Source organism: Microtus ochrogaster, chromosome 6, assembly GCF_000317375.1.
Source record: "Microtus ochrogaster isolate Prairie Vole_2 chromosome 6, MicOch1.0, whole genome shotgun sequence".
NCBI classification, from domain to species: domain Eukaryota; kingdom Metazoa; phylum Chordata; class Mammalia; order Rodentia; family Cricetidae; genus Microtus; species Microtus ochrogaster.
The window spans coordinates 7,425,513-7,442,225 of record NC_022013.1 but is presented as its reverse complement, the minus strand read 5'-3'; the positions used below and the strand labels follow the sequence as shown (position 1 = coordinate 7,442,225).

The window sequence follows — 16,713 nt, the reverse complement described above, 5'->3', positions numbered from 1 at the left end:
AGAGAGAGAGAGAGAGAGAGAGAGAGGTCCCTTGTATCCTAGGCTGGCCTCAAACTTAAAATGTAGATCAGAAGTGACCTTCGATTTCTGATCCTCTAGTCTTCCCGTCCTGAGTGTTGGGGATACAGCCTGTACGATCAGTCCTAGTTTATGCAGCACTGGAGCTGGAAGCCAGGCTTCATGCATCCAACGCAAGCAATTTATGAACTGAACTATATTTCTAACACCCCAATCAGCTGTACACCAAGCTCTTCAGGCCAAGAAAAGATTTCTGTTTCTTTGTAGACCAGATCCACTGCACAAAACAACAAAAATCAAGATGCCAAGTCATCCTCTATGAGTAGAAGAAGCCTGGCTATTTTCTGCTGAGCAATGTTTAACCCATAACTACTGAAAAACACAATCAACTATTACAGTTTTTTAAAGGGAAGTCATATCATAACTAGAAAATAGGGTTTACATCTAGGAGGGAAAAGTGTCTCCTTTAGTTCTAAGCAATTTCTCTCACTCCCTATGCAGTGGGATTTTCCAGTTATAAATAAAATCATTTAAGGCCACTTTCAGAAAAGTGACTAGAGATAATCATATTAGGCAAGTTGAATCCATCTTAGGCAAAAAAGGGATTAAAAACATCTTTATGCTTGCCATTGTCTATTTAGATGTCTTACCATAAAGTTCAAGAAATGATTATGTTAATCAATAGAAATTAAAACATACATTATTGGGTTATATGTGACATACTTTGCCCAATTTTAGATAACTGATATCTTAAAACCTAGGAGTCAGGAATTGAGTAGATTAATATATAATGTGAGAAGTATCTGAAGGCAGAAACTGGAGACAGAATCAAATACCTCTTGCAGTCTTTGCTTCAGCCGGTCAGATTGCAACAATATAAATTCCATGAGCCTGACTATACTACTTCATCTGATCTGGTAGCATTCACCTATTAAATAACTTTCTAGGTCCTATATCACAAATCTCATATTTATACTGTTATATTTAAATGTGTAAAATATAACTATCTTTAATAAAAGTCTGATTATACTTACAACCTATTAATCACTATCTGAAAGTGTTTATGTCCCAGATAACATTATGTTTTTATACAATTTATTAAGCAACTATGCTTATACTTAGAAGTTATTAAACACTAAGTGCCCAGATAACACTTTCATTTTGTATAAGTAATATGCATATAAAATTTGTTGCACACTGTGCATATGTAAGGACACACTATTAGCCCCAATTTGTTTACAATATAACAGCAGCTTAACTATACAGCAGTGGATTGGAAATCCTGACAGCTCTAATTGGAAGCCAGTCTCAGCCAACATATTTACTACTGTGCTTCTTAAAGGAGACTCAGATGGTCCTTTCCATGCACCAGATTTTTGCATCAACTTTTTGATTTAAAGTTATCATTCTAAGTAGTCAGAATCAACCCAATGAAAGGGAAAGTTTGAAGCCAAGAAGACCAAGTTAGCATCCCTCCTCAAACAGAAACCACCTAAAGGTCTGGTCTGCTTCCCACAGTGAGTTTCTCATCCTTGCAGCAGGTAGGCATGGAAGCACAAATAACAGCCTCTGCATCCGTCTGAACAAAGGAATCAATCCACAAATACAACGCCATCCCCTATCTTCCATCTTAAAGGTCATGGTACCCTCTTAGAACCCTTTTCCTAAGGAAACTTTAATTCTTAGTGAACTTGTGACAACAACAAGGACAACAAAAACCCTATTGCTGAAGGACAAGGTGACTGTAATATAGGAGTGTCCTCCTAGTCAAAATGCCATTGTTTTCAATTTTGCTGAGCCTGCTTATAGGAGAAGAGGATCATGGGACACTCACCCAAGCGTTCTCCCACCCTTACCAGTTACATGCCATCTTGTTTCAATTTCATTGGCACACACTGGGGGAGAGACTGGAGTATATAAGTTGAGAATGGTGAGGGGCATGTTGCCAGCTGAATTCATCAAACCTGTTGCAAGCAGACTATCCAGTGTGGCTGTTTTAAGGTTGTGGGACTTGGAATACAACTGGTTCCGTATCTCATAGTGAGTGGCACTATTTAGAGCTATGGCTTTTTGGGAGTGAGTATGGCATATCGGAGGAAGTGTGTTACCATGGGGACTGGCTTTGAAGTTTGCTATGCTCAGAATACTTCCTATTGCCTGTAAGATGTACGACTCTCAACTCTAGCATCCTGTCTGCCTGCATGCTGCCATGCTTCCCACCTTAATGATGATGGACTAAACCTCTGAAACTGGAAACCGGTCTCAATTAAATGCTTTTCCTTAGAAGAGTTGACATGGCATAGATGTCTCTTCAAAAAAATAAAAATCCTAATTAAGACATTTGCTCTTGTGTGAAATCCCTCCCCCACTACTATAAGTAAGCCTATAAATTCATTGGCTCCTCCTAGGACTGGAGAAATCATATATAAGTTTGTTCTGAGATATTAGAAGGAGAGGTAGATGTTATTTTTGTCTCTCCCAGGGAAATTATGATAACAGTGAATAAGACAAAAAATGCTTGATTTTCCAAGTTTTCTCAATTTCATGCAATTAATATTTCCCTCAATATGTTATATGCATACACAAGAACTGGTGAAAGGGAAGAGCAGCAAAAGAATTAGTAAAGAATAAGTGAAAGGTGCCTGAGAAAGCTACCACTAGAATTGCAGTTCCTTCTGGTTATCAGGGTCAGAAAACTGTCTGTACCTGAGCTAGATCTCTCAAATCTCTCCGAAATATCCCCAGTTTGAAGATAGTACACAACTGTAATCCCAGAGTCTGGAGGTAGAAAGATGTGGATCTCTGAGGCTACCTGCTCAGCCATCCTAGTCTGCTTGGCAAATTCTTGGCATATGAGAGACTCTGCCTCCACCAAAAAAGAAAAGGTGAATAGAAATTAAGGAAGACATCTGGCATTGACTGATATTGACCTCTGACTTACATACCTGCACACACAGTGACATATTAGTTACATAAGTAAAATATCTAAATACAGTCATTGCAAACCATCACTCCAAGTCTATGAATCATATATATTAGGGGGAACACAATGGAGACATGGAACAAAGTGTGTGATTCATTTCATTTAACCTATAAAGGTGGCATATTATAGGCTGAATTACTACGTCAAAGTTAGGTCACTTTTCTAAAAAACCACAGATAGTAAATGGTAAACTAGACTTGGAACAAAAGCAGGCTAAACTTTAGAGCAATCATCCTGAAATAAGTAAACACAAGACACTTTCATATTTTCACATGCCTACTAATGTCCTGAACAAAATTCTGGATAGCATAATGTGTTGTGGACCAATATGGTACCAGGTTTCATAGCAAATCAGAGCCTTAGATACTCAAGACTCAATGAGTATCAGTTACTATGAGATGTTATGGTCACTATACTGAAGTCCATATTCCCTGATATTACAAAAAGTATGAGTAAATTCAGATCTAAGGAACAACATTTCAAACCTCAGGTTTCTTAAGCACAGGCTTACTTTCTTTGATCACAAGGCAAGGAATATGAAATTAAAGGGTAACAAAGACATAACTATTTTTTTGTTTAAAAATAAAAATAAAAGTTTGTTTGTTGTCGCAAAAATACTGACCAAGAGCACAATGCTTCAATAATTACTAAGCAGACATACACAAACCAAGATACCTGATGACACTATTTTCAGTGACAGTATCAGATTCATTACATGGTTAAAGATGTACCAAAAATTTGAACAATCTCAGACAATATTCAGTGATGGTCTCCATGAGGATTCCATATAGTTGATAGCCTTCCTAGTTGTGGTGTAGAGTTTTTATCTACCTACTTGAAACAAACTAGAATCATTTTGGAAGAGCAATGTTCTAAATCATGTTGTCCTCTGGACATGTCTGTAAGGGATAGCATTGTTGATTGATGTGGGAAGACTCATTCCACTGTGGGCAGTAGCATTCCCTAGGCAGGTAGTCTTGAACTGAATAATAGTGGACAAATTCAGCAGAGCACAGTTAAGCAAACAAACATTTGAATGCATCTCTTTGCTTTTGAATTGGGATGTAAAACAAGTAGCTGTTTGAAATATCTGACTTGACTCTTCACAATGAAGGCTGTAATTTGGACCTATTAACCCAAATAAACCCTTTCCTCCATAGGTTGCTTTCCTCAAGATATTTTACCCCAACAAAAGAAGTGAAACCAGGACAGTAGTTAGGTAAGAATAACTCTTTTGTTCATTTAATGAATCTGCCATCTGAAGCACAAGAACATAATTATGAAATCTTTAGATCTACGTATTTCAATAAAAAATTAAATACTTACATTATTAAAAGAAGAGCATACTGGTTTTTCTCCACAAAATCTTTGGGAAAGGACAACTGTAAAGGAAGTTCTTTTAAAGAAAGAGCAAAATATTAAAGATGGAGACTCATTTAAATGTAAAAGTGTAAGATTCAGAGAAAGCTATTCTTGAAGGATGCAGCATGTGCCAACGTTTACCATAGTCATCTACGTGAAGGATTCTGATTTCTGACTTGGCGAGGTTCTTCTTCTGGATAGTTTCTTTCATCAGAGAGTTGCTTTCCAAGATGAAATACTCTGAAAAATCAGAGAATAAGTGTCTGTAGAGCATCCACCAAGAGGTGCATTCACTTTATACCCTCACTGCAAGGCTCAAGGACCACTGTGGAGAGGGCAAAGAAAGATCTTAAGAATGAGAAATCAATGTAGACCAAAATGAAACAGTGTCTTCTAGACATGACAGATGACAGAAACCATTGCCCTCGTGAAATCACAGCAGCTGTGAGTTCCTGGACAAGGTTAATCCAGTGAACATACCAGCATGGAGTGTGAAGGGACTCAAAAATCCTCATCAGTAGCCAGGAAGCTATTGACTTCCTGGAGGGAAGAGAAAGTTTTCTTTAAAGGTGTGGGCCTGGATGGTTGATCATGCTCTACTGGATTTCCCCACCCACAAGTATATGAACAACATAAAATGGTCATGGTGGGTTATAGAAAAAGAAAAGGATATGAAGTTGAAGGGATACATGAAATGTAGGAATTGGATTTGGGATGAGTTAAGGAGAGAATTGAGGGGTGAGTATGTTCAAAATACAATGCAAGCAGCTATAAAATTCTCAAAACATAAAAACATTATATTAGAGCATTCTGCATACCCAAAGGGGTGCATAAACAGCTACCTTCAATTCAATTACTGGAAATCAATCCGCCACCACGAACTATCCTCAGGTTGCTGATATCTGTCAGGTACCATACCAAGCATGGAGGGAAAATTCTAGTCTGTCTCCTAAATCACTACAGGGGTCTTCCAACTGAACTTGTTCATACTAGTGACTTTCCATCCATTTATTCCAACACATTGGGGTTACCATTTACATTTCAAAATAAAAGTATAATCATGCTACTACTCTCCTTTAGAATATTTAAAAGACTTCAAAGTTATCTAGCAGTAAATGATTTAAAAATTGGAATAATTTAGATACCACTATAAAAACTCAGGAAGACAGCAAAATGTGATCAGTAGGAAACAACCCAGAAATGACCTACAAAGCATCAGTCTCAGGTAAGAATGTTAAAATTATAGCCCAACTGTTCAATGTGCTGGAAAAAGCACAAAATTGTATGCCAAAAACTAAACATGCAAAATATGAGATATGAGATAATTATAGTCTAAGCGGAAAAATTTCCAAGTGAGACCTATAGAATCTATAGAATATTAGATGCTGCAGAACACACTGATGAACTGGAAAATGTACCATAATACTAACAATCAGTCAAAAACTTTAAAAATTTAACTGACAGTCTTGGGAGATGACTCAGCAGATAAAAGCATGTGTCCCCAAGCCTTAGTAAGCAAGACTGATTCCAAGGTCCTTTGTGGTAGAAAAGGAGGGCAAGTTGTCTCTTGACCTGTTCATATGTGCTGTGACATGAAATGAGGATGCCACAGAATAGCAAATAAATGCAATTTTTATGTTGATTCACCATGAAAAGCATATAAATAACTTGCTAGACTTTACTTACTTTTTGTGAAATATAAAAATACACTCAGGCCAAGCAGTGGTGGCCAACACCTTTAATCCCAGGACTCGGGGGCAGAAGCAGGCAGATTTCTGTGAGCTTGAGGCCAGCAAGGTCTACAGAACTAGTTCCAGGGTAGCCATGACTGTTACACAGAGAAACCCTGTCTCCAAAAACCAAAAAAAAGGGGGGAGAGACTTTAGATAGTAAAATAAGTGATCCTTAAATGTGCTTGTATGCATTTATATATACATTTGAGTCTTTGATATTTCTCAGACACATATCATAGCTTTTATTTTAGGGGTCTTGTTTTATGTTTTTTATTAATTAGATTCATTCCTAGGGTATTTGAAATGACTTTAAATCTTCATTATGTTTTGTAAGGTATTTGAAAAAAATATAGTTAGTTATAGTTATGTATGTGTGCATATGTGTGCATGGTAGATTTGTTCATTTTAACAGTTTGCTTTGTGTTATATGTTTTTGCTTATTTTTCAAAAACTTCTTGTAGCTGGGCCGTGGTGGTACATGCCTTTTTAATCCCAGCACTCAGGATGCAGAGGAAGGAAGATCTCTGTGAGTTTGAGGGCAGCCTAGTCTACAGAACAAGTTCCAGGAGAGACATCACAGTTATACAGAGAAACTTTGTCTCAAAAACCAAAAACAAACAAATCAAATATCTTCTTGTATATAACTATGTCTTCTGTGAATAAAGTATAAAGACAGGTGCTATTATTATTCTTGTTTATGTCCTGGCTAAGTACTCAGAGTATTGTAGAGAAAGGGTTGTAGGAAGCTAGCTTGCCTCCCTTGATCATACAGAAGCATCTGTCTCTCAATGTTACTCATAATGCCAGCTATACTATTTTTGTGGAGACCATCATCAAATTCTGTAATTCCCTTTACATATTTTGTAGTGCCAATTTGAAATTTCTATGATTGTATTGTTAAATGTTTGTCAAATTTATCAAATGTTAGTTTTCTAAATCATTTGTGGTTCTCGTAGAGATATGGTGAGTCACATTGATTGGGGGGTATTTCAGCAACATGGAATGAGCAAACATTGTATAATGTTAGTAAACATATTAGTCTTTTAACAAATTATTAAATGCAATATCTGGTAAACTAGTTTCATATCTAAATTCCTGAGAAACTTTTTATTCTATTTTATTTCTTTTTTTCTTATTCATGTGTATGTGTATGAGTGTGTATGGAAGGAGGTACAATAATTATCTTGTAGAAGCCACAGAACAACTCCATATCATTCCTGGGGTGCAGTCCACATTTGTGATGGTGTCTGAGTCAGGGTCTCTTATGGTCCACAGGGTGGCTTACTGACACAAGGGCTCCTCCAGTCTCCAACTCCACAGACTGAGACTAAGTGTGACCCCACAGTGCACTGCTTTTCTTAAGACAATCCTGGGGACTTGTGCTAGCAAGGGAAACCCTTCACCAGCTGAATTGTTTCACCTAGGTAAAGAGGTAAATTTTACTTTAGTTCTGAATTTGGAATATAAATAATAGATGGTATAGGTTTTCTTCCTTTCTTAGATAGGGTGTCCATGATGGATTTGGATACTTTTTGCAATCTGAGTTAATCTTCAATCTGATATTATTCTACTTCTTCCTTCCAAATGCTAGGATTAGAAGTGTATACTAGTATGCATGCCTAGGTCTCTGTTTCCTGGAACAGCTTGTCTAAATGTCATGGTACATTCATTAAGCATTTTGTGGAATACAGAAGTAAATGCTTTTATTTTCTCTTTGCATTTTAAATATATATGGTTCCATGGTATTTGGTTTACTTCTTATCTGATAAGACACATGTAGTTACATCATTTTATTATTGTTATGTGAAATGGGATGAATCTAACCATTTTCTATTGCTGGTGACCTTTTCTCCTATATCACAGACTTTCTGCATTTGATTTTTCTGTTCATCAATATGGTTTGGAGTTTTATTCATTTTGGATTTTTAATGATTTTTTATTGGAGATTCCTGACTATAATTTTGTAATCTTCTTTCACAAGTCCTGCTGTCTTTCTAATTAGAGACAGAGACAGAGTCTATCACCAAGAGAGGTTCAATGACTGATTTCACTTGTTTTTATGTAGTTCTGGAAGAGTTTCTTTCTTTCTGTTTTGTTAATATTTCAAAGTCTCAATTTTTAATATTTATTTTAATAGTATCCACTCTGAATTTTATTTAAAATATTTTGTGGTTATTAATTTCCTTTATAAAAATCACATCCTATCTGTTCTACTGACCAAATGCATTTCCTATATTTTAATTATCTACTTATTATGCTGGCCCTGTTTATTTTTCTGGGGATGGAGCACAGGGCCTCACACATGCCATGTGTGTGTTATTTTGCTGGGCTCCATCCTCAGGTTCAGAAATCAAGATAAATAGTCACATTCTACCAGTAGCAATTCATTTATCTAAGTCATTATATAATTAATAAAAACTTAGGAGTCAATATTGGGATGCAAACCTGATAGATAGGTAGAAAGCAGTGGAGAAACTATGGGCTGACTCTTTCTCTTTACTCTTCCAGATCAAAAAGACCAAGAAATCTTCCTAAGCCCATCCTTATCTCTTCCTGTACCTTTCTATCTGGCCCTCCAAATTCCCTATAGCTCATCTGATCAGCCAGTCATGGATTCTGCCCCTTGATTTGAGGTTCAACTTTATTAGCAGTCTCAGAGTGTCTGTGCAAACAAATATCCCACAACATTTTTGTATATCTGATTGAATTACGACTTATATTTATGATCCCATTCCCAACAAATTTCTGCTCCTAAAATATTTTCCTCAGTAACAAAAATTGTGAAGAATGTGCTATTTGACCTTCCTAAAATTCAGCAACATTATTTAATGTTGTTGAAAATGCTGAGAAATTTTCAAAGGAACAATCAAAAATATTCCACAGAAAATATTTTAAAGTGTAAATTTATGTTACAAAAAGTTAATCACATTTTTATTTAGATATTTAGTGGCCCATGTGTATAGCCATGTGCATAACAAGGCACATACATGGAGGTCAGAGGACAACTTTTGGGAGTCCTTTCCTTCCCTCTTGTATGTCTGGGTATATGGCGCACGCCTTTAATCCCAGCACTCGGGAGGCAGAGGCAGGCGGATCTCTGTGAGTTCAAGACCAGCCTGGTCTACAAGAGCTAGTTCCAGGACAGGCTCCAAAACCACAGAGAAACCCTGTCTCGAAAAAACCAAAAAAAAAAAAAAAAAAAAAAGAAAACTTATAAGTTTGGCAGCAGGCACTTTTACCTACTCAACAGTTTCACTGGACCTAAAAATTTAAATTCTTATTTTCTGTAGTCCATTAACATTAACTATTTGTACTCCAAACACTAATATAAAAGCACGATGAATAGATAAAAACAGATACTTTTTGCACGTACAGGTTCCAGTGTCACTTGCCAATGTTAATACAAATGACATGACATTAAAGTTTGTTAAATTTTTGTCTTTATAACTCTAAATACCTATCATATTTAATAGTTTGTTTTATTAAGGTGCACTAATTTATTGTACTTCAATTAATAATTTAGTAAATGAATAAGAACATCTAGAGGGACCAATGTGGGGTATTATAGTAGTAATTTCATATAGCTTATTATAAATTACCAGTGTGGAAAAACATAATTACAAGTAAACTAATTATATCACTCTAATAACAGTTGGAATTTTTCTATTAAATTAAGTTGAATTAATTTACTCATGAAATAAATGTTTCTCTATGAGCACAGAGAATTAAATTGTAGTTAAAAAAACAAATTTAAGAAAGATTTAAAATGTTTCAAAATAGTATTGAAACACCATAAATTACAATAAATTTAGAAAATAAGTTTAGCAAAAATGACTTGTTTTTGACAAGTGATTTAAAGATGGGGTAATACTAAGACATCCAATTAAGTGTGTAGATAAGGAAGCAAAGAGAAAATAATAAGAACAGAAATTTTGCAGGAAATGAAAAGGGAGATAAGAATTGAGAAAAGAATAAAAAGGAAGCAATGGAAAGAGATGCAAGGCACACGAAAGACAAGGCAAAGCGAAGGCTGGAAAGAAAGAGATAAGTAAAAGAAACAGGCATACCTAAAATCAGGCAAGGAACAGGTGGTGAGGGCAAAGGAAGTGACATTAAACCTAGCTTCATCATTTATCTACCAAAATTATGGAGAGCTGAGCCACCCAAAATCACACATTAATGGTATTCAGAAGACAGAAAATGGCATGAAAGAGGGAAGGGTCAATAGCAGGGTGTTACTGGTAGTGTAAGTAGAGGAAATACACAGACAGACAGACAAGCTGCCCTTTTCCCTGGCCCTTCTATGGGATTCACTGCTTGTTCCAGTAATTGAAAACAAAAACTGCACACCCAAGGCTGAGCTCTGGGGTGCACCTGTCCTTGTACCACAAACCTTTCAAACAGTGATCCTCTGCACACGCTTTTTCACTGTAATACATCTGGATAAATATGGGGGTCAATGGAAGAAAAGGTGTTTTCAGACATTAGCCATATAAAAATGTGGTATTTATGTCACATCTGAAGTCCATAGATAAAGGGTGTCTCTGTTATTATACATGGAATGTGTGATCAGGATAGAGCATTTGGAAAATATTAAAACAGAAACAACAAAATTACCTGAAAGTTTCCCATAGAAATGTAAGAGAAATGCAAATTGTCTGAATATCTGAATTCAGACAATATCCAAAATACCTTGTGTTTTGTTTTTGCTTTGTTTTTGGAATAGAATCTTCACCATCCCAAGGTAACCTCCAACCCATTATGTAACTAAGGATGACTTGAACTTCTAATCATCTTGCCTATACTTCTGGAGGGCTGGGATCAGAGGAATGAATCACTACATCCATGTTATGGGGTGCCAGTGATTGTACTTGGGATTTTGTGTATGCTAGGAAGGTATTCTAAAACTTTAGTTCAATTTTCTCAAAAGTTTTATGCAATTTATGATCATCTATATATTTATTTTACAAATTTGTATTCAGATTTAATTTTTTAGCTTTAATTGACAAAAGAAAAATGAATATATAAAGTTTGGAGGCTGCTGATTTTATGTTCCTAAATGTTCATTGCTCTTTATAGTCCTAGTGGAAAAATTATGAGAGCCTCTTCCTGTAGTCACTAAAATAAGGTTTTGTGTTATTAATTTGTTAGGAAAGATATTGAATGATATTTTATTTACTCTGTTTTCTATTGCTTTCCATGTCAGTTAAATAGTCTTATTTTTCTTTTCCCAGTTTTTTTCCTCATGCCGTATTTTACTGCATGTGGCCCAGAGAACAGTTGAGACTGTCTCATATATGCTTTTATTTTTTCAACTCCCATTCTCACTTGTCATTAAATGCAAACTTTGTGTTCCTAATAATTGTCTGTTAAAAGAAAAGCAAGCATATGACCTCTGTCCACTCAGCCAACTAAAAATTAGACGTCTTGACCATGAGGCAATCAAAGTTGACTTGTTGGTGCAATACTAGCAATATTTAGTAACTTTTCAGGAGAAATGTCCTGTAATTGTCAATAATGTTATAAAACATAGCTTTGGAATAGTGGGATAAAATTAAATCCATATCTCATCAAGAATGTTCTTTGATTCACTTTTTGACAGAGGTCAGATATGCAATGTGACCCCAATGTCAACTATCAGATGTCATAGGTCATATCTATCTCCTGTTGTGTTTTTATCCTTTTGCTCCAAGGAATGTGACCCTCACTATTGACTATTAACTTCGTGTTTCTGCACTCAGAAGGTGATGATGGAGTCATTTCATACAATGATGTTGTATCTGCAAAATTAAAGCTTCTTGCTGTTTTGTTAACTCCCCTGAAGTTCCTATAACTGTCTCTGCTTGGATGCTGCATTTTTAAGTAGGTTGTCCAAAACTGATGATCTGATTATGGAAATGTTTAACATTAAGTGTAGGCATGGGCTGCTTTTAGACATGTGCTATTTCTATGAATTATGCATATTATAGAATTTAATCAAAACAGTAAGGTGATTTCAATTTAATTCAGTATATAATACCTTTACTCTTACACACACTGCAAATGACCCTATGTATGTGCAGAAGTAAAAAGATTCTCAGTGCCAAAAAATAATTATCTTTGCTATGAGTAGTGAGCAGATTCAATTATTTATCACATCTCCTTTAAGATATATTTTGAAGATGAGGAAAAGGGGGCAAAGAAAAATTGAAAAAATACTGAATTATCTTTCAGACTTAGAAGAAAACAACACAAATTCAGGATCTATGTTTGTGGGAAGAAGTGATAAGTCTCTATATGGTACAACTTGATGAGCATGGGCTGCCTTTCTTCCCTTGGAATGGCACATGTCACATTTAAACATTTACATCTCTAGCCACATCTAATGAAGATTGCTATTTCAGTAAATGTGACTCAGGATAAACCCATGACAGAAAAATATCCTAAGCTCAGACTGCTTCATTTGATTTCTGGTTTTATTAAGTATTAACATAGCTCTATCTAAGTCCTTTTAATCTCTCTTTGACTCAGTTTCTTTATATGTAAAGGAAAATAATAAAAGATGATCTCCTGGATGCTCCCCGACTTGAATATGTCAACCAGTAAACATTTACTGTTAAGATAATATTGCTTATGGTGTGGAAGAGATGCACAGCGATCAAGAATGAGCACTGTTTATGAAGAAAACTTGAGTTCAGTTCCCAATACCCACATCATGTAGTTCATGACCTCCCCACCCCTGTAATTCCACTTCAAGAGGATCTGGCACCCTCTTCTGGCCTCCACTAGCACTCGAACACACCTGGGGTACATTCACATCCGCATAAATAAAATTAGACTATACAGAATATGATAAATCATTAGAGCATAAGAATTCTGACTTTGTAAATTTAGAAAGCAAAAGAAGAAAATGAAGATGGGAGACAGGGATGAAAAGGAATATAATATAGGAATTCATTCTACGATCAGCTCAACTGGGAGATGGAAAGGTGATTCATCAGTTAAGAGTACATTCTGATCTTTCAGAGGATCTGCATTTTCTTCCTAATACTCAAACTGGACAGCTCACAAATGACTGTAAACCCTGTTCTAGGAGATCTAATGCCTTCTCTTAGCCTTCATGGGTACTAACGAACTCATATGCTGTAAGTGCATACACTAGGTGTACAAAACACATACATACATATAAAATAAAAACGAATCAATAAATTTGTAAACATGATTGACTTAATCATATAACTTACTCATTCACTCTATTTCAAGTTTTTTAATATAAACCATCTTATTAGTAAAACCCTAGTCTCTCCTGCATTATTTGATAACATGGGTGGCCAATAAAAATTAAAGTTGGGTGGATATATAAATGAATAACCAAGAATATTCATGCGTAAATATATATGTGGAATATATATAATGATATCTGCATATTTCATACAAATAAGATAAATAAACCACATAAAATATTTTATAATTTTCTAAATATGTTATGATTATCTCTGTGCTTCATATTACATTAAGCAAAAGATTAAACATGTTTTTTCTTCCCAGAAAAGAGGGAAACTCATGTGCCCTACCCCCAAGACAAATAAGCAAATAATGTTTTCAATATAAAAAGATATGTTTATGACCTTTGAAGTATGATAATCTCTATAAAAGGTATGGGACGGGACATAACCTACAAGGGGCTCAAAAATGATCCAAAAACTCAGAGGCAAGAGGGTGGAAACCCACATAACTGTCAATCTTTCTTTATTGAGTGTAGGTAAAGAAGGTGTCAAGATCTAACATAAACAGTAACATGATCAAATCAAACCACTACTACTTCTGTTTTATTAACATAAATAAAATCATCTTGAAGGCCTCAAAAAGCATTATTTATGCTAAGGATCCTGTTGAAGAATGTCCTAGAGTGCATGACACCCAGAATTAAAACAAACAAAAACAAAAACAAAACTTTGCCTATGATTAAGGCCAAGCTTAATTTTCCAAGCTGTCTTTATTTGGTACTCACTTGATGGGTTGTCTGTACTGTGGAGACTGACCACTGGGACCCTTGGACCTGGAATTTAAAAACATACATATATAGGTTTTTAAAGACATGTAAGGTGACTGTAAAGATGGCCAAATGGGCAAAGGTTCTTGCTGTCAAGACAATGGTTGAAGGAGAGAACTGACTCCCATAAGCTTTCCTCTGACCTCCACATATGTTTCATAGTATGTACACATACATGATATACACATATGCAAGCAATTAAGTAAATATAATAAGACACCTAACTAACTCATGCTATCATGAAGACTACATGACAGAGTTCCTTTTTCCACATGGAAATATTTTACATCTAAAATACAATAAAAACAGAAACAAAATAAGTAATTTATGCTATTAATTGCATTTCAAGGGGATGCATGAATTCCATTTCATATCTGAGAAATACAGTATCACAATAAAGAAAAAAAAGAGTCTTTTTAATGCTTCCCTGAAAGATTTCCTGAAACATATCCATGAAAGACTATGGCATGATAACATAAGATGAAAGAAAGAAAACAGGGTGGAAACCACTGCTCAGCACCAAATGAGAGAGAGCAGAGGAGGTGCTTGTATGCACTGTGTGAGCAGATCCATTAACGTGTGTGCAGGGAGAGATCAAAGGACAACCTTGAGAATACCTCTTCAGTTGCCATTCACTTTTTATTTTCTTGAGAGAGTGTCTCTCACCACCATGGAATTTGTAAAGTAGGCGAGGCTGAATACCAGCCAGCTCCAGGTATCCCTTGCCTCTTTTTCCTAGCACTGGAATTGCAAGTGCATGCCATCATACTCGACATGATTTTTCACGTGACTTCTGAGGACCAAATTCAGGACCTTGTTCTCAAAAAGAAAGCATTTTACCCCTGGAGTTGACTCCTTTGTCCATATTTATCCTAAGTCTCTTAACCTTAAAATTGCTCATTAGGAGGAAAGCATTTGCTGTTTTTCTTTAAAGACAGATTATTATTGCAATGTGATTTTGTCAAAATAATTGTCTACCTCTTTAGATTCCCCAAGTGCAGATGTCCCTATAGACTGTATATCTACTATAATTCCATAGGATTTCTGTTTGAGGGGACTGGAGAGATGACTCAGTAGTTAAGGGCATATATTGTCCTTAGAAAGAACCGAGATTCAGTTTCTAGTTCTCAACTTTAGTAACTCACAACCACCGACTCCAGATCCATGAAATCTGTAGCCCTCTTCTGGCCTTCTCTAAGTGAAACAGTGGAATAAGCATGGAATCTCAGCAATTATCAAATTTATAAATACCTACTAACAATGAAACTTGTCAAAGTAGGTGGAAGGGATCCTACAGAAAAGCATATACTATCTAACCTTCACAGAATAACAAAAAATGTTGGTTCATGGGACTGAAGCTGGCATCAAAATATGTGCAATCATCTTTCATAAAGTTGCATGAGATGCAATCACGATTCAACGGCCCCTCAGTAGAAGCACTGAAAAAATAAAACAAAAATGAGAAAATTGTTAATATAGCTATTTGAACTTCATGGCATTAACATTAAAATATAGTCAAACAGAAAAGTTGTCTTACTTCCTCTATGGAAATACCTTCTAACTTGTGAATCATTCAAAACATACAAAATCAATTTCCATGTTTAAAGTTATGACATATATATTTTTCTTCTGGGGATAACATTAAAATTATGAAATGTACATATAAGTTGTAGGTGTATATAACTATTAATAAATTCACTGATTTACACAGTATTCCCTACAATTTATTGTTAATTCCATTTTCTCTGTTAATATTTCTTTCATTTTTACTTACATGTATATTCACGTGTGTATGTGCATGTATGTGTGAATACCTGAGGAGGACAGAAGAGGGTGTCTGGGCCCTGGGAACGGAACTGTGGTCCTTTGTAAGTGCATTACAGACTTTTAACTACTAAGCTATCTCCAGCCCCTAAAATTTCTTCATAGATATTTCTATATACAGAATAAAAGACAGAACTTCCTCATAGAAGCACAGATAAAGCAGTCTTCAATAAATAGCAGCCAAAAGATGAATAAATATTTCTACAATTTTCCCAAATAAAGCCCATAAGTTTGTAACCTCAAAACTCTAAACATCATAATACAACATCTTCAATTTTAAGCCCTGGAATCTTAACTAAAGAAGCTACAATTGTGTTTGATAATACATGAAACATTACTGATATATGAGATCAATGGGGAGTTTTTTTCTTATTTTATGATAATGTTGCTTTAGGTCAGAAAGTTATGACCTTTTATTTAAGATTAAACCACATATCAGTACTTTTTATTTTATAAATAGTTCCAAGTGCAATATTAGCCTAATCAGCAGATGAAAACATATGCTTTCTCCACTCCCCCCGCCTGCCAAAAAAGAGAAGAGAACTCATGATAGATGTCTTTAAGAAGTCTGGGTAGCTAATGGCTCCTGAGGGAAGGAGAGACATTTTCTTGTGCGGTTTAGCCACTGACCAGGTGTCCACGTTCCTATAAATAAACTTAACAAAACTCTCTCTCTCTCTCTCTCTCTCTCTCTCTCTCTCTCTCTCTCTCTCTCACACACACACACACACACACACACACACACACACACACACATACAC

The 16,713-nt window shown here is 35.5% G+C and overlaps 1 protein-coding gene across 3 annotated transcripts in view; it reads right to left on the bottom strand.

Moving 5' to 3' along the window:
* The window catches only part of Dpp10 (dipeptidyl peptidase like 10), a 1,582,239-nt gene that overhangs the window by 29,323 nt on the left and 1,536,203 nt on the right, over positions 1-16,713 (bottom strand). For all 3 annotated transcript variants that reach the window (XM_005348249.3, XM_005348248.3, XM_026779943.1), the window contains exons 16-19: positions 15,446-15,567; positions 14,087-14,134; positions 4,505-4,603; positions 4,328-4,397 (exon numbers count right to left, since the gene is read on the bottom strand). In XM_005348249.3, coding sequence (XP_005348306.1) covers positions 4,328-4,397; positions 4,505-4,603; positions 14,087-14,134; positions 15,446-15,567 — 339 coding nt within the window. The remainder of the gene's footprint in view (positions 1-4,327; positions 4,398-4,504; positions 4,604-14,086; positions 14,135-15,445; positions 15,568-16,713) is intronic.